Source organism: Berghia stephanieae, chromosome 5, assembly GCF_034508935.2.
Source record: "Berghia stephanieae isolate SIO BIC M18660-M18661 chromosome 5, UCSD_Bste_1.3, whole genome shotgun sequence".
In the NCBI taxonomy this organism is placed as follows: Eukaryota; Metazoa; Mollusca; class Gastropoda; order Nudibranchia; family Aeolidiidae; genus Berghia; species Berghia stephanieae.
In genome coordinates, this window is record NC_088364.1 from 17,052,283 (window position 1) to 17,071,236 (window position 18,954).

Here is an 18,954-nt window from a genome sequence, read left to right on the forward strand (position 1 = left end):
GGGAAAGGGTTCAAATAGAGAACATATATTGATTCCAAGAGCACACTATCAGTGTTCTTAGTTTGAGATCACCTAAAAGTCTCATCCAGACACAAGCACAGGTCCCCACTAAGTGGAATACACTCAAATGTTTACAAATCATATGTTAAGACAAAACAAAATAACAGTACATAACAGAGAAATGATTTACAAGGAAAAAATATTATCTCCCAAAACTAACTGTATATTTGACTGTTTCGCTCTCAGCCAGGGTATCCGGCCAAGACTAGGACAAAGCAAAGTAATCTCATTCCAAGACAAAGACAGAAAACAAGTTGGAAAACGGATATAGGGGGATAGAAGACACAGTATGTACCTCCCTGCCCACTATGAAAGGTCAGAAACCCCAACCAGTGTCTCCACTATACTTTCTAACCATTTGTTTATGGGTTGTTCTTTGACACAAACCCTTCGATTTCGACTCTTCGTCCACTAGCAACTCGCGAGCCGATTAGATTAATTTATTTTTAGTTTTTACTCACAAAAATGTGTTCTTTCAACGATCTGTACTATCTTATAGTTTTTAAAAAGCCAGTGTCAATAGCAATAGGACAGTTTGCCTCTGTCATTCGTAACCGACATATTTTCCTTGCGAATCGAAGCTCTCTCAATCTAAAAATAGTTGCTATCTTGTCGACGCTATGATGTATTCTTGTAACCGGTCTCAGACTAAGTTTGAAGTCCTGCTTCAGCAAATTACTCAAACTTGGACAAACTTTGTCCGAAGGTTCTGTGATTTTAGTCTGGGACTTGCTTAGTCAGCTCACATGAAATCCGATTTTTTCAAGTCCTTGACTAAAGTCAGATATAACTAGAGACTAAGCGCTAGTCCGCGTCCATGAAAACGGGCCATGGTTTGAATTTGAGCAAAACATGTTTTAGCTATAGTTATATAATGCAGGTTAGGAAAAGAATTTACTTGCTCCCACTGGGACTCATTGTTGTAACTTTATCAATGGCAATGTCTACACTGTGGCCATGCAAGGGGTGCTGCGGGATAAATTGTGTCATCGCTGTGTCCTTTAGAGGCATTACCTCACTCGACTCAGGTTTGAATGACTACTTGGCTATAGGCAGTGACTGAAATATAAAAAGTCGCGCAACTGGCGACTGGTAATGTATGAACTGGAAATATGGCCTGCTGGGGGAATTAATGAAACAATATTATGAAGTTAGCATGGCAAATCCATAGACATGCACTAGATGTTCACATTTATTTTTTTAAAGATAAACTTCGCACAATGCTAAAAAAAACAAAAATCGCAAATACATCATTTACGTGTGTATGTATGTGGGTGTGTGTAGGGGAAGATGTCTTTGTGTGTGTACGAATATGTATCGATGCGTATATGTGGGAGGGTGTGTGTTATTCTATGAGTGAAACTGTTGGTGTGTCTTTTCTTAGTTGGAAGGAGAGGGGAGGGAGATCAGCTCACAACCACCGTTAGAAACACTGTTTTATATATTCTGTTGTGATTGCGACACTTTTATATCATTTTAAAGTGCTAGTAAAACGAAAGACAATAATATAGTCAAAATAATTAATTAGTTACGCTAACAAACATAATATAAGAGAAAAAGGCAAGACAAAGTTTATATAACTAGACACGAATTCTTGGGGCACTGGTCTAAATTTATGATCTCTCCATTCATCAAATTATCCCCGTCGGGGAAGATAACGCATTCATATTGATAACATTTTATTTACAATATTTTATTATGAAAGGTATGGAATGATGACATAAATTAATGAACATGGAAAAACGATTATGTATTTGTGAGTTTAAACGTTAAAAAGCTATTGAGTTAATAATAAAATGCGTATTCAGTTTAGTTATATAACATTTATCGCACTAGCAACATTTTAAAATTATTTTCAGCTCTGAAGACAAAAAAGATGATGTACATCACAAAAGGATGTTTAGATTTAGATTCTTTGTTAAATTAAGGGTTTTATGGCGTTTGCACACCTTTAGGTCATTTCAATGCCTGCCGATGGGAAGGTGATGAATTGTCCAAAGATGTAGACAGAAGATAACAATAAAAATCAAGACGATGAGAGAAAGAGCAAGAAAGAGATATAGAAGTAGCAGAAGAAGCATAAACTCCTTGTAGCTCATCTAAAACCACGCAAAAGTATAAAAAACCCTCTGCTCAAAGATATTACATTGGGAAGGCTTCGATAAAAAACTATTTTCTTTTTAAAAAGCCAAAGACGTACTATAAAATAGATTGCTGGTTTATAAAAAAAAGGATCGGTTTACTTGATTGTTTTCCTATCAGTAAAAGACTTCATGCAGGGGTCACTCGAAACTAATTTATGGTCTCTTTCCAGAACAAAGACGGGACATATCACTCATGGGGAAAGGGGAGTTAATAAGGCAGGGGATCAATGTGGAATTCAACAACTCAGGAGCGGCCAACGTTCCCCCGCCTTATTGAAAGTCCAAGCAAGAACTGTGTACATGAAGTACGTTGAACCAGAAAAGGTAAAAGAGATTCAAATCTTTATAATACTATCCTGAATGGATTTTGCTATTGTGGCAATTAGCTCAGATTTATTCAAACCAGAGTCGTCTTAATCAAGGTCCAGAACAAAAAGTCACATTGACATGGATAGAACTATACATGGGGATGGAGAAAGCCCTGACCATAATCCCATCAATCTCCTTCTCAAACAGACAAGACCGCATACTTCTTCATTGTATTCTTATTAAAACAATACTTACATAAAATTTTAATTATTTTAATCCTTATTATAAAAATTAAAAAAAAAGTGAAGTAGATTATAAGTACAGGGGAAGAAATCTGATAAGGTGTGTGTGATGCAGTGCCATTTGGGATGGTATTTTCTTGTAGTTTTGCTTCTGTTCTGTCTAGCACTGTGTCTTGAACGCCTTTTAAAATTATGTTGAAATATTACCCTTTTCAAATCAGGACATAATCATGATAAAATTAAAACATATTTTAAAGATAGAAATATTGTGATACATACATACTCTATACATTACAATAGCGTCAGCGATCATTGGAATAATTCACGTTAGATTTTTATAATATTAAGGTAATTCTAAGCTCAAGACAAATGATTATAAGGTTTTAATTCACTTAAATTGAAGCAGATTATTATATGCGATCACCCAGTCAAACCAATTTAGTGCAAGTAAAAAGTATATCATTATATGTGACCTATCTTATCAAAACGGTATTATGTGGAGGTGAACAAAGAGTCAAAAGTTGATTTTATAGTGAAAGTGATTATTGCCACTTTGAGAGACAGTCTATTGTCTTCTCAGCAAGCGTCATTCAGACTGTGAGGCTTACTACTACTACTACTACTACTACTACTACTACTACTACTACTACAACTACTACTACTGCTACTCAAACTACTACTACTGCTACTACTACTACTACTACTACTACTACTACTACTACTACTACTACTACTACCACTACCACTACCACTACCACTACCACTACTACTACTACTACCACTACTACGATTGTCCTCAGTAAAACATACGAAATAAACCAACATTTTATTTTATATTTTTGACTGCTAAATATTGTTCCGCATCTGAATCACTTCGACTTGTTACTGGATTGAAGAAGTCAAATGGTCACATATCACAGCAAACTAAGTATAGGTTTTAATGGTATAAGAAAATATAAAAATACAAAACTTGAATCAATACATCTGGCTACAAGTCAATCACATCAAAAAGTAGATGCATAATATGTTCTAAAATTAAGTTCTAAGGCTTTACTGGTACGACAACTCCACCCACACAGTAGAGCCATACTCTCCCCGGCCAGACGGAGTTTCGTACCTGTAAGGTCGCGGGTTTGAGCCCCCATCGCGAATAGTTTATTCTCTATTGTCTTCTGGCACATTCGTACTCACTTCATTTCTTGCTAGTAAGATACTGCACATTTAAATGTTAACAATGAAATGTATTTCATTTGTTTTAAATATCAAAATATACTGCATTGTTAATATTTGAGTGTAAACCGTTCTGGCATAATGTTCTTTACTACAGAATAGCGTCCTGTTTAATAGATATTAAGAATGTTTTCGGTCCATTTAAGGCCGTGTATCACTTCCGACCTCAATGGGTTTCGTGACTCTGAAGGACCAATTTAATAACTTAACATAAACACTTTACAATATTAAAAATATTATCTCCAACAAAGAAAAAATATTTGGCTTGCTGTCACACTTTCGTCAAAAGACTCAATGTGTCCGGCCCAACTCAACGCATTCCAGAACATGGACACACGGCTATATGGAAGGTGAAGATGATTGTTCGAATTGAACACAATTGAATACAACACACAAGTTGCTTGATCTTTGCAGAGTTAAGAGCTGCCGGATCGTACTTTTCACGCTAGTATATTAAATAATAATTATTTTGCAACGTACCTCTTGCTGTCTGTTGTCATTGAGTTCTATCGTGTCATAATATAAATATGGGGATTGTATCATCTTAATGGCAAGATAAAGAACATAGATGCCCATAATTTGATGGGGAAAGCAACTATTGTCTTGCGCTTTTACGCGTAAAATCATGTTTAAAAATCTGGTAGAATGAAATAAAAGTATTCCCCTTCTCGTGATCCAGGTGACAGACGCTCTAGCTACGATGATCTCCACATACCAAAACGTTCTTTTTACCTTGTTTTGTCTTCCAATGCATTTCATAGTATTCTATAGTAGAGAAATTAACCCTTCAGAGCGAAACAATGTTAAGCACTTCCCGTAATTTAGCTGGTTATGACAGCAAACCAGCAGCCTCCACCGAGAGAGCAATTTGAGCTATTTCATTGCTCTCTTAAGATTTGGTGTCTGGTTGAGGTTAACACTTTGCATGTGCAGGTTAAAGTTGTGTTTGATAGGTCCCGTCTGATAACTTTTCTGTTGTGTAATCGTCGGGAGAATTCAATGATGGATCCGATTTTTTAGTTTCCGCTTCTGTTGCAGGGATTGATGGACCGTCTGTCTTTTTATGGAGATACTGAAAATACACAACACAAATGAAATAAATATCACAATTTAACATAAACGTATTTGAAAGTTCTACTTAATCCATTGTATGTGAAGATTTGTCATAACATTTATATGTTACATGTTCTCTGTGTTTAACATTGCTTTATTTTTTCCCGACGAATATCGCTTGTGGCCTAATTTCCAGATTACTTCAGAAATTTAAAAAATGGATTTGTTTTTGTACAAGAATACACTTGTCACTCCATAAAGCCAGGTCTTCGTAATCAAATCAGTCGATATGGAAATGTCTTACTCAAGGACACAGAGTTTTAAAAGGGTTGCCACTTATCCCATCCTGCCACTTACAGTATTGCTTGATTTTGTTCCAAGATATTACAAAGTAATACCCTATATCCATCACTTCATATATATACCGGTGCTAATTCACACATGAGAGGACTGGAGCATCTTTGTTGTCAATTTTTGTCAATTGTCAATTTCCATTTTATATCTGAACTCTTTTTTCTCTCAAATTTCTTTGAGATTTATCAATAAATTAAATGTCTTTAGCTAGAATATGTTATTAATGTTAGCAGATAATATAATACGAATAAGAAATTGTACTGTTATTATAATATTTGATGTTAGTGAGGAATATTGGTGTTCGAATATGAGTGAGGTTGTTTGTTTGTTTCTTTATATGTATTCTCAAAATTGCCCATAAATTAATGTTTGAATGACAATTAATATTGTAAAGCGACGCTGAGCACTTATGTGGAAGTTGAACACTACATAAGTAACGTATTATTATTATTATTATTATTATTATTATTATTATTATTATTATTATTATTATTATTATTGTTATTATTATTATTATTATTATTATTATTATTATTATTATTATTATTATTTATTATTATTATCATTATTATCATTATTATTATTATTATTGTTGTTATTATTATCATCATCATTATTTGTGAAGTACCGTAACGAAAAGGGCAACATGGGGATCAGAGTTTTGATATCGTTATCACTGAGCACGCTCAAAAACCCTTTGACTTTTGTACAAGATGAAAAAAAATTGATAAGTTGAATCCCAGATGAAAAGAGTCTAAATTTGAAAAGACTTCATAAAAAGAAAATAGTGCTTATTGAAGGAAATTATTGTATAATTATGTATCAGATATTCTTTCTTACAAGTTAATGAACTCAATCAATTTTTGCCTGATGGTAAGGCATTCAAATCATGGTATCTTAAGCTTGGATAAAAATAAAATGGGACAATTATGGTGTGATGCAATGCTTTCTCCCGGCAGATTACGCGTACAAAATACATATATAAACTGATACACACCTGAAAACAGCCGTAAATGTCATACTTCAGGGGCAGAATACTGGAGTGAAAGATGCAATGTGTCAAGAAGGAAACGCCGATGATGCTGAACATGGATATAAGCATAGCCAGTGTGCGGTATGGAAAACGCTGAGCACCACTGGCGTACCTGAGAATTGAGATATTTATACATGTTATTACAATCAATGGGAATTCTGATAGATCACTTGGTGCAAGCAACTGAATCTGTTTTTATCATATGTGCAGTCGATATTTTTTTAAACCCCTGTTCACCCACTGATTGGTAGCGGAGTCTGGTTGATCTGACGGAAGTACTTTGCGATAGAATAGCTACAGTCTGAGTCTGGTTGACCTGACGGAAGTACTTTGCGATAGAATAGCTACAGTCTGAGTCTGGTTGATCTGACGGAAGTACTTTGCGATAGAATAGCTACAGTCTGAGTCTGGTTGATCTGACGGAAGTACTTTGCGATAGAATAGCTACAGTCCAACTCTGCAACAACCTGCCAACCGACGCTGCAGAATCAGGATGCCTCCAAAAATTAAAGGGAATCGTTTCCTTTTGTGTTACAGACCACTTACGTCAGTGAAAATGAAAGTGCTGTCTGTTTGTGTTTGTTTCCCATGTTTCCACGTGGATGCTAAATGTAGAGTGATCCTCCATAAAAGCGCACGGAAGGGGGGGGGGGGGGTACATAATGAAGAAGAAGAGCCATTCTTTGAAAACAGATAATTTCATTCAAAACAAGGCAATAAGCTTAAATTTCGTCAATTCTGATCTTTTTGATTAAACTCAATTTGCTTCATCTGTTTCAATTCTACATAATACGAGAAAGACGCAGTGGGTCGTTTAATATCTAACGTAATTTGACCTACCATGGAAATTCAATGACGGCGTCTATATGAAGTTCCGAGTCACCACCAATAAAACGGAAGAATGCTCCGAGGATGAATCCGACCAACGAGCCGTAACTGTTCGACTGGCGGATGTAGAAAACACACACTAGCTGAGGGAAAATGAGCACATAGACCAGGTCACTACACATGACGTAGAGATCGTAAACAGACTTGACTTCGATAGCCAGGATGCATGCCAGTGTGCCAATCACTATCTGTGCAGCTCTCATCACCCACACTTGCACCGTTTCTGAGGGCTGAAAAGATGGTATAACGAGATATATAATAAATCATAATCTCTCTTTACTCACGTTTAGAAGATATGCGATGTGGAAAGATAGATAGATAAATAGATGTATATATATATATATATATATATATATATATATATATATATATATATATATATATGTGTGTGTGTGTGTGTGTGTGTGTGTGTGTGTCTGTGTGTGTTAGGAGTTTCGTCTTGGACCACTTCTCAAAGTTCTAATCTGACATGGAATCCCGGCCAAGAGAGAGCCATACAAACTGTGACTATGTAATATTATTACTACCATAACAATGCTGGTGGGTTTTCAGACCAAGAAAAAATGAAAACAAAACAAACAAAAAAGGGGAAAAATGACAAAAGAAAAGTAATTTCCCAACGAAAGAGGCGTAAGTGTTGACTCCTATACCTGTGCAAATGATTCCAACAGATGCCCAGGTAAACCAAATAATTGAGTCTTATTTAATTATTTGCCACTTAAAAACTAATTTTGTTGAATAAACGAGTTAATTTTTCACGACTTAGACTTTCATTCAAACAATAATTGCATCATGCGGCGTTGATGGTGGGAAAATGAGAAGAAATTAAAATCTTCACAGAATTTTTAAAATGAATTTCAGTTTTCGTACTGAAAGAAACTACAGTCAGTCTCTTTAAAAAAAGACAAGCTTTATCCAAGTCTCATATTTTTTCACCTTTAGCTTTACTTTGCAGCTTCTGAATCATGCCAACAACTTTTCGATTTAAGACTTTGAATCACATAATTGGTACTGTACTCACTTTGTTTCCCTTGAACAGGGCGTAGATGACGCAGAAGACATTTCTAGAAAACATGGAGGAAGAAGACAAGATGGAGGAATCAGTGGAAGACATGACAGCGGCTGAGACGGCTCCAAGCCCGACGAAGGAAACAGCGGTGGGACAAAGGTGTTTCATCACTAGAGGAAGAGTAAGGGTGCTGTCATCGCTGGTAATCGCTGGCTTACCATAGTCTGTCTGGGTCCAGTCTGAGGAAAAGCAAGTCGTATCGTGGTTTTGATCAAGGAATTTCAAAAACATACATAAATAACTTTTAAAAAACAACACAGTAACGTGAGCCATTTTACAGTATAAATCTACTTATAAATTTTCGCCAGAAAAAAAAATAAAAATATCAAATGCAGAACGTTTGGGGCTCAAAACCATTATTCAGCCAATAATTTAAAAAATTACAACGATAATACTTCACGTTAAACCCGGATAGGCAGGAGTAAAATTCGTGTCCTCTTACAGTTTAATAATCACCTTTACACTTAATTTTCAACGAGTCATGGGGCGCATAAGGCAGTACCAAGGACTTCCATTTATGTCTGTAGGCTGCATGGACCCCGATGTTATTCCAGGTTAGGCCATTAGAACTTTATTCATGGATCTTCTCCAGGTTTCGTTGGGTCTGCCTCTTTATCTTTTGCAATCAGCCGTCCAGCGGAGTGCAGTTCTGGGCAAAGCAGTTGCCTCCATTCTGGTAACATATCTTGCCATCTCCATCTTCGTCTCAAGATAGTTGTAGCTATGCTCATTGTATGTGTCTTTTCTCTCAGATTTTCATTTCTAATTTTGTTAGGTCAAAATTTTCATAAAATTCTTCGGAGACACTTTTTCAAAAACAGTTCCAATTCCTTTTTTTCACTTTTACAAGGGGATCAAATGAAGAACAACGATGACCATCTAGGAAAAGGCATTATTATGCAATCTATTTCATCGTTTCTGCCAGTAAATACAACGCTGTTGTAGGTACTTCTTTTCCACTTAAATGTGAATGGCCTTTTCTAGAGGCTCAATTTACTCCGAACTCAAGACCTACAGGTTACAAGACGAATGTTATCTGGTTGAACACAAAGCCGCAAAGAAACCAAGATTAGGCCTCAGTATAGATATAAACACAATTTGAGTATGTTTAAATATCTAATATTATCTGAGTAACGTTGGTGACAAAGCGGCCAGTGTTTGGTTATGTAACAAAGTCAAGCAATATTGAACATAGTCATTGATCGGATGGGTAACAATTATTGCATTACTTTGATCCCGTCTTGTGCACTTGGATAAAACACAGATTACCCCATTTGACTCAAATATGAATTAATGGTTAGTTATAATTGTTGCGTAGAAAGTTTTAAGTACCTAGGTTCAATAGTGACAACAGATGGAAGATGTAACCGAGACATACGAGCAAGAATAACTCAAGCCAAACAGGCCTTCATGGACCTGGGAAACATTTTGAAAAACAAACAGATGTCGTTCGGGATTAGATTCCGAGTCTTGAAGTGCTACGTGTGGCCAATCTTGTTATACGGATGCGAAAGCTGGACTACAAATGCAGAAACACAAAAGAACATTGAAGCTTTTGAAATGTGGTGCTTGAGAAGGATGCAGAGAATATCGTATACTGCACACAAAACGAACGAAGAAGTGCTAAAACAAACATACCAACAAAGGAAACTAATGCCCTTAATAGTGGATCGACAACTATCCTTTTTCGGACACATAGTAAGGAAAGATAAGAAGGAATACCTGGCAAGTTGTGGAAAAATACCTGGTAAACGCGCCCGGGGGAGACAAAGAAAAACACTCATAGACCAACTGAAGGGCTTCACCAACCTAACAATCCAAGAGCTGTTTGAAAAAGCAAGAGACAGGGAGGAATGGAGAGAGATAATTCATGCAGTATCCGAAGCCTGGACCAGGCATGGAACCTAGAAGAAGAAGAAGAATAATTGTTGCTGATATTATTGCAAACGTACCGGACTCTTAACAAATGTGGTTTCCTTTTCATCAAAAAACGTTTACTTCTAATGATCCTAAACTTGACTCAAAGCTTAGACTAGTCAAAGGTTCAATGAGTTTTCTTAAGTTTGAGACTTTTTGACAAGTTGGTGGTCATTTTGATTGATCGATGTTTGAAGTGAAAAGTTTTGTTTCCAAAAAAATAACGTGTTTTGCCATAGTACGGCATACATCTACATAAATAAAGTCTTACTAGTAGATTTTGCCACAGCCCCCATCAATACAGCAGGTACAGCCATGAACACACAACCAAAGGCACCAACGACACTCAATACCTGAGCCACTCGCACGGTCTTGGCGGCCAAAGCTCTTTGCCAGTATACCTGACATAGAAATAAATAAATGAGTTTTATTCTACAGCTGCGACTCGTGCCCTTCTTTTTCATCTTCCTCTTCAGCACCACACCATCATCATCACCATCTTCTTGTTCTTCTTCTTCTTCTTCTTCTTCTTCTTCTTCTTCTTCTTCTTCTTCTTCTTCTTCTTCTTCTCCCTCCTACTCACGATGCTGCTACTACTACCTTTTCTACTACTACTACTGCTTCTACTACTACTACTACTACTACTACTACTACTACTACTAACTACTACTACTACTACTACTACTACTAGGCTACTACTAGGCTACTACTACTACTACTACTACTACTACTACTACTACTACTACTACTACTACTACTGGAAGAAAAATACACTATCATTAAACATCCTCTTGAGGTCAGACTCAACACTAAAAAAAGAAATATGCAACAGCTGTCCTCATAGACGGAAACACATATTAATCAACTTTAAAACCACTGAATAATTTCATACAGTCAACTACAACAAATTCTACTACATATATATATATATATATATATATATATATATATATATAGAGAGAGAGAGAGAGAGAGAGAGAGAGAGAGAGAGAGAGAGAGAGAGAGAGAGAGAGAGAGAGAGAGAGAGAGAGAGATTTTACCTGCCAGGGAATTCCCCCAAAAATGAGAAGCAGAGCATAGTCCATGTAAAGGCCAACATCCATAGGAGTCAGTTTGCCTACCCATCGGTCATCGCTGTCCTTCGTGATGTCCATTGTTGCCTCGTGTGTCATGGAGAAGGGTACACACAACCACTTGATCAAAGAAAAATTAGGAGGTCAGGTGTAGTTATACAGACCTAATGGACTTTAATTTTGAGTGTCATTATCGTCATATCCAAAGGACAACAGTCCATGAGCAAGAACTTTCTATACGTACTTTATAAAACGAAAGGCTATTATTCTCATGGAATTAAACGAATGAGAATACGTACTGAGCCTAAAAAGTGTCCACCAATGAAAGCATTGAGCGCTATTATATCATGGGCTGGGAATGTAGATCATTACCATTCATTCGGTCTCTATGTCAACATAACGACACAAGAAAAACAACAAACAATATCAAAAGCCACACTAAATTGGTTCAGAACTGTTGCGTATATTTATGCTTCAATAAAGCTGTCAAAAAATGAAGTTAGAGAATGTGTGTAATCGTGTATTATAATAACCTATAATGTGTTTTCCAACCACCACATCATCACTGTCACTACTACTACAACCACCATTACCACTTCATCACTACCACAACTACTACAACCACCACCACTATATAATTATCACTACCACTAGGGTACACCACAACTACATCATCATCACTACTACAACCACCACCACTCCATCATCATCACTACCACAACTACTACACCATCAATACCACCACTATTACAACAACTACCACCACATCATCATCACTACCTCTACTACTACAACCACCACCACAATATCATCACTACCACTACTACTACAACCACCAGCACCACATCATTATCACTACCACTACAACTATACCACCACCAGCATATCATCATCATATCACTACTACTGCAACCACCACCACCACCATAGCATCATCATTATTATTATTACTATTACTACTACTACTACTACTACTACTACTACTACTACTACTACTACTACTACTACTACTACTACCACCACCACCACCACCATATCATTACCATTACCACTACATACTACAACCACCACAACCACATCGTCATCACGACCACTACTACTGCAACCACCACCACCACCATATCATCAACATTACAGCTACAACTACAACCACCACCACCACATCATCATCAACACCACTACTACTACAATCACCAACACCACATCAACCTCACTACCACCAGTACAATCACTACCATTAGGTTTTGGAGCTTTAATTCTTTTGAAATAAGGAAACTTCAGAATTGTATTTGGCATTGTGTTTATATATCATTATATAATTCTAATCAGTTATCTATTTAGAACTAGATACTATACAATATGTATGCCAAATACCATTCCAATTCCTTTTTCTTGTGTGCGAGAATTCCTCTTTCGGCATTGAAATTCCTACGAGTGGTGTCTGAAATTCCTGTGAGCCAAATTTAAAGTTGGCGTCTCTTTGCTATGATGATGCAGTGAGTGTGAGAGAGTCATCACTACACACATAAACAACAGAAACAATTTAAAAACATAACTATGACACAAAACCACTCACACACGGGGCTATACTATTTATCCTTTTCTCTATATAGAACAGGACAAGACAAACAAGAGCTTGACTCTCTCTAAACTTAGCATTGATGTTTGTCGTCTGACGAGTTCAACTCTCGGTCGGCCTGTCAATATTCCTTTTTGCCTAGGACGTAATCATTAATAGAATGTTGTGTGGTTTTGACTACGAAGAAAACCTCAAGAAGTCACATTTATATCATTTTAGAGACATCGTTTTGAATAATTTTGAGTTAAACGAGCGAGCAGGAAGTTATTTTCTTAAATTTCATGAACGGCCGATCAGCGCTTGTTTACTACATATAGTAACGCGATTCCCAGCCCATGTCTCAATGGCGGATATTTTTCTCATCGAGGCCGCTGGTTGGTTAGCCGATAAGAGCACCGTACGGTTTCCATTGGGTAAATTCCTTGATTATACTAAAACTATAAATCTTTTTATAATTTGTGATCAAAAGTCTCAAGACGTTACTTTGATGGCATGGTGGACCTTTAAAATTCAATTTTATGCTTAACATATGACATTTGAGCTATGATAAAAGACTTTATTGGGGAGATTGAGTTTTATAAAGAGGTCTAGTATCTGACTTTCAAAATATGTATTGTTATTTTTTAAAAGCATGTCAAATTAAGATTTAATTAGAAGATAAACACATGTTTCCTTTACGATTTTCATTATAAGTCATATTCAAAGGGCAACAATTCAAGTCTTATTTTCAGAGTAAGCTTTGTATAATGTATAACTTTAAAAATAACTATTTTTGTTTTTAAAAGTCACTGTATGATAACAAATTTAATAATACTAATAATAATAACAATAGCAATAATAATAATTATTATTATTATAATAATAATAATAATAATAACAATAGCAATAATAATAATAATAATAATAATAATAATAATAATAATAATAATAATAATAATAATAATAATAATAATAATCTTTGTTGGCCATCTAGTCACATCTATGGATTGGAACCAACTTGGCGCAGAGACATGTAAACAAAACAAACAAAAAACTTAGGCGAATTGGGGTTTTTTTTGGGTTTTTTTAATGATTTTTAATTAGTAGATAATCACAGTTTTGCTTGAACTTTTTAAAAATCAACATTCAAAGGGAAATAATTCAATTTTTATTTTGAAAAATAAAATTGTTAGAATTGCAATTTAGAATTGAGAGATAGGAAAGATGTGACGTTACTCTAAAGTTCCTAATCCAAATGCTCACCAAACCAATGAAGATAAAAATTAGCTGGATGACATCTGTGTAGGCGACGGAGTAGAGACCTCCGATGAGAGTATACATGACGGAGATGGCAGCGGATATGATGATGGCGGTCTCCAGATTTATGTCCAATATCACCTTCAATGTGGCACCTGAGAAAAGAAATGATTGGAAGTCATCTTAATTGTCATATAAGAAAGAAGTAAACATTTTCAGGCCCAAAACAAATTTAAAATTATTTGTGGGAACACAAAAGATACACAGCAGATTTACCCCAGTGTTCATTATGATTACTGACATATTGACTTGGTTCCAAAAAACGTGATGAGCACTATCCATTAATTCAACAAAAAGCTATTAATAGCCATGTACTTATTTTACACCTGAGTAAGGTGAAGAACTTAACAAGTATGTATGAAAGGTGCCACCCAAAGCAAGAAAGAAAAACACAAGAAAAAAAAAAACCATCCCAAAAAAATCAGTCGATATCGACTGGGGATCGAACCTCAGACTTTCTGATTACCGGTCAGGCGTGCTACCATTTTCATTTCACCACAGAGGCTCCCGATGGTTGGCACAATTTTAATACTTATTTTCTTCACATGGATACGCGTTTTACGCTGTGAACCCTCGCTTGCATCAAACAACACGTACCTTGACCACGAGAGGACGAGGACGAAGACATTCGAGTTGTTCCATTTTAATTTTTTTTAAATATCAACTAAATAAATTAAGGAGCAGGCACCGATGTAAGATAAAGAACTAAACAAGTGTGAATGAAAGGTGCCAGACAAAGCAAGAAGAAAGGTGATAAAAATATAAGTAAAAAGCGTTTTTCAAAGACTCAACTTTGCACCGCGGCGTGACTCGAACCAAAGATCAACAGATCACAAGGCGAGTGTCATATCATTAGACTACAAAGTCGCAACATGGATTAATTTGTTTTACCAGAAGTCGACCTATGACTGACATTAGCCGTAATTACTTTTTCATTTCAGCGTGCCAAAGTATATTATTGATCCTTTGCGATTGAAAGCTAAAATCAATAGTTGCTTTAATCTACTAATGGAGGTCCCGATAGCTCAGTTGGCAGAGCACCCGATTCCCACGCAAAGAGACCGAGATCGGTCCCAGGTGCAGTCGAGATCTTTTTTTCTGATCCCACTGTCTACCCAGCAGTGGGTAACTGGGTCTGTTTGATCTGGCGGAAAGTACTTTGCGATATACCAGCGTCCTATCAAAAGGATAGCAATCAGTTGCTATTGTATGTTTCATGCTATAGAAACCGGGATAAAATCCGGCTCCATGGGCCTAATGGCTATGAAGGACTATTTAATCCATTAATACATATACAACAATGTGAGCCGTTTCCATGAAGTTAATATCTTTTTTTTTATAACCACAGTGCTCACATTTTGACCCAGGACTTTAGAACGACTACGGTAAGGCTTTTATTACCAAAAATATAAAGGCAATATTTTAAAAAATAAATCAAATGAATAACTAAGTTTATAGTATCAACTCAGGAAATTCTATTTTGTCAAAAAGGTAGATGAAAGAGAAAACAGCTAAAAGCAAATTAACAAGAAGGCAAAACATCATTTTAAAAAATCAAAACAAATTTGAAGGAAAAAAAAAAACACACCCGAAAACCCCACAAAAACGAACAATACCGTATCGTAATATATATATATTACTGCTATGGATTTTATTTTGGTATCATGAACACGACGCTTGTCAGTAGCAAAGTACTTCTCGTCAGATAAAATACATCCAGCTACTTTATCACTACTGGGTGGCCAGGGGGGGGGGGGGGGGGGGGTCAGGAAAAGTCTTGAAAGCATGCGGGACGTATTTTTACTTGTGAGGTTAACACTCTACCAGTCATCTATCAGGATTATCCCCCCCCCCTTTCCAAACTTACCAAGAGCACCTAAAATCGCCCCAGTCCAGAAGATATCCCCGGTTACTGCTGGAATGTAAAGAAGACAGTTCATCAGGCTGCCAAACTTCCAGTGGAATGGATCCAGCATCGTCGTGAACCCCGAGTTTCTCATCTTGTCTGCAAAGAATACACCGCCTAGAAAAGAGACAAACGAATAAATTGGTTAAAAAAATTTAAAAAAAAAGAAAAGAAACTGTGTATCAAAGCTAAGTGTAAAAATTCGTAACTTCCACTATAGGAGATGAATGAAACTTTCCACTTAGAGGTCTTGTCTTATTGGTAAACGATAGGTGAATTATTTTTTCATATCTATTATGATTGACGTGTTGCCACATGCACGTGATAACGGTCATTCACCAAATGTTTCTGTTTCAATAGCCGTATGCCCACCGTTGGCATTCATCACAGCTTGACATCGTCAGCGCATGGATGATATCATGTACTGTATTTGCCTCTGGGTGATGTTGTTCCACTCTTCCACCAATGCATCAGCCAACTGTTGACGGCCACGTGGTTGGTTGTCTTGCATACGTAGCCTGCTCTCCAGCTCGTCCCAAACGTGCTCTATTGGTGATAGGTCTGGTAAAAGGGCAGGTCATGATAGTACACAGTACACCGATTCCTTGTTGGCGTAAATACTCCACAACATTTCTAGCGACATCTGGACGGGCGTTGTACTGTTGGAATATCATGTCCGGACCATGGGTGTTGATATATGGTTCCACACGAGAAATTATAATCTCATTGAGGCATCGCTGACCGGTAACTGTTCCTGAGTTATTACAAGCTGCCCTGGCATAGTACGAAATACCTCCCAACACCATAATGCTGCCTCCTCGCATCCTATCTCTTGCAAGAACACAGTAATCAGCAAAACGTTCTCCGGGTTTTCGATAGACCAAATTGCGGCCGTCGTGACCTGTAGGCAAAATCTGGACTCGTCAGTGAATGACACGTGTCACCATTGAGGTAATGTCCACATTACTTCAAATATCGACCAAATATGACTTTCAATGAAGTCGTAGGTTTTACAAACTTTTTGACAACTTGATGCTTATTGTATTCATTCCATCAATAATTGGAATAGAAGTGTTGTGGCCAAAATAAAAGGGAAAATCAGTGTAGTATTATCCACCCTGGTAACAAGAATGTATTGATTATATGCGTTTAGGTACAATACCTGCTCTGCCCGCCAAATGAATAGTACCGACACACAAACAATGTGTAAGCTTAAAGGATTATAGTCTGATTGTGTTAATTTCGTGAAAACTTATGGCGTACTACAAACAATTACAAGAAAAAAAAATTTTAAAATAATTAAATAAATTTTAAACAAACCCAAACAACAGTGACGCCAACTTCATTTTCTCTATCTATTCAAAGCATATTTACCAATGAGCAGGCTGATGCCAAATCCCAAGGGTGCCTGGCACCAGACAAGTCCAAACTGAGCTACTGCTTCAGCACTACCGTTGATGTAACCTCCCCCGACCCATGTGGCTGGAAATTAGAAAGGTGATTAAAAGTCAAACTTATACCTGGCAAGCCAAACGCCAGATAGTAGTAACTAAATGAAACTGGAATTTAGTCAATGACGAGGCGGGGGGGGGGGGGGGGGAGGGGGCAGGGGTAAATAAGATGAGCATATTATGAAAGGTTCAAAATGAGAGGGGGGGGGGGGGGCGTTAATTAAACTTGCAATAATGTCGGTGAAATATGCTTAGGCCTATCATTAATGTATATTATGTGTAAATTAGTGGCGGGTTCCTCCAGTTTACCTGTAATTGTGAACACTCCAACTACATAACCAAGAGAACGGTTGGCAAGCATGCTGTCATCAATTTTCAAGTTCTTGGCCCTGAACCCGGTTTTCCTCGCTGCCCATATTCCGATGGCCAGGATGACAATGTAAAAAACGATAATGGCGATGAGGCCTCCAATATCCACAGCCATGGTTAATGATGGTGATCAAGATAACAGAAACGACGACGACGACGACGATAATATGAAGATCTAGATGCTGTTGATAGATGATGGCGTCTTTATGACCGTGAGAAAAAAAAAGACATTGTTTTGTATAAAATACATCATCAATACGTTGATTTGATGAACTAAGAGTATTTGGTGATATCAATATCACATTATTTAGGCATATCACATGATATAAATGATTAGGCATTCACAAAAGTACAAAACACTCAGATAATGATCTGCCATATTTAAGAAAACAGTTTTCTACATTTTGGCAAGAAAAAAAAGTCGGAGCACACTGCACACGCTTACGTTAACAATGAAAAGGAAAGCATGAAAATTAAAAGTCCTAGAAGAAATAACATTACGGAATCGTGATATCTGGTCTGTCTCTGTCTTCTTCTGAAAAATCTTTATCTCTTTATTCATCAAAATGTGGGTCTGAGAGCCTTGACTTCATATAGATAGAATGCGTTTGGCCAAGGAGTTCACAACATTGCCATCCGGAAGTATAACGGACCAACACACAAACTCTGTGTAACCATGATCTTTTATAGTCTGGTTAATACAGTTTAGTGAGAACAATTCACAAACGCGGATGGCAAAAACAATAACAAAAGCCTGAGTAACGTCATCTTCGAACTATCTATATCTAAACATCGATCCATTAAAATGACTTCCAATTTGCCCCACAAAAAAAATCTTAAATTCGTGATTTCTTTGCCAAATCTCATATCCAAACTGTCTCAAAGAAGTCTCGGTGGAAGTGATGTTTGCCAAGGTAGGAGTCGTTTTATTTGATCAATATATGAAAGAAAACTTTTCAGTAAAAAGGTAATGGATATTTA

The 18,954-nt window shown here is 36.7% G+C and overlaps 1 protein-coding gene across 5 annotated transcripts in view; it reads right to left on the minus strand.

Annotated features, from left to right (window-relative positions):
* Positions 1 to 1,206: 1,206 nt before the first annotated feature.
* Positions 1,207 to 18,954, minus strand: part of LOC144972504 (high-affinity choline transporter 1-like) — a 24,379-nt gene continuing 6,631 nt past the window's right edge. For 3 of the 5 annotated variants that reach the window (XM_078913791.1, XM_078913792.1, XM_078913793.1), the window contains 10 exons: positions 17,914 to 18,175; positions 17,528 to 17,635; positions 16,115 to 16,270; positions 14,194 to 14,342; positions 11,340 to 11,492; positions 10,571 to 10,700; positions 8,335 to 8,561; positions 7,266 to 7,543; positions 6,390 to 6,537; positions 1,723 to 5,057 (listed from right to left, as the gene is read on the minus strand). In XM_078913791.1, coding sequence (XP_078769917.1) covers positions 4,920 to 5,057; positions 6,390 to 6,537; positions 7,266 to 7,543; positions 8,335 to 8,561; positions 10,571 to 10,700; positions 11,340 to 11,492; positions 14,194 to 14,342; positions 16,115 to 16,270; positions 17,528 to 17,635; positions 17,914 to 18,088 — 1,662 coding nt within the window. In that variant the 5' untranslated portion in view covers positions 18,089 to 18,175 and the 3' untranslated portion in view covers positions 1,723 to 4,919. Of the gene's footprint in view, positions 5,058 to 6,389; positions 6,538 to 7,265; positions 7,544 to 8,334; positions 8,562 to 10,570; positions 10,701 to 11,339; positions 11,493 to 14,193; positions 14,343 to 16,114; positions 16,271 to 17,527; positions 17,636 to 17,913; positions 18,176 to 18,954 lie in introns of all 5 variants that reach the window. The other 2 variants (XM_078913790.1, XM_078913794.1) reach the window with 2 other exon arrangements.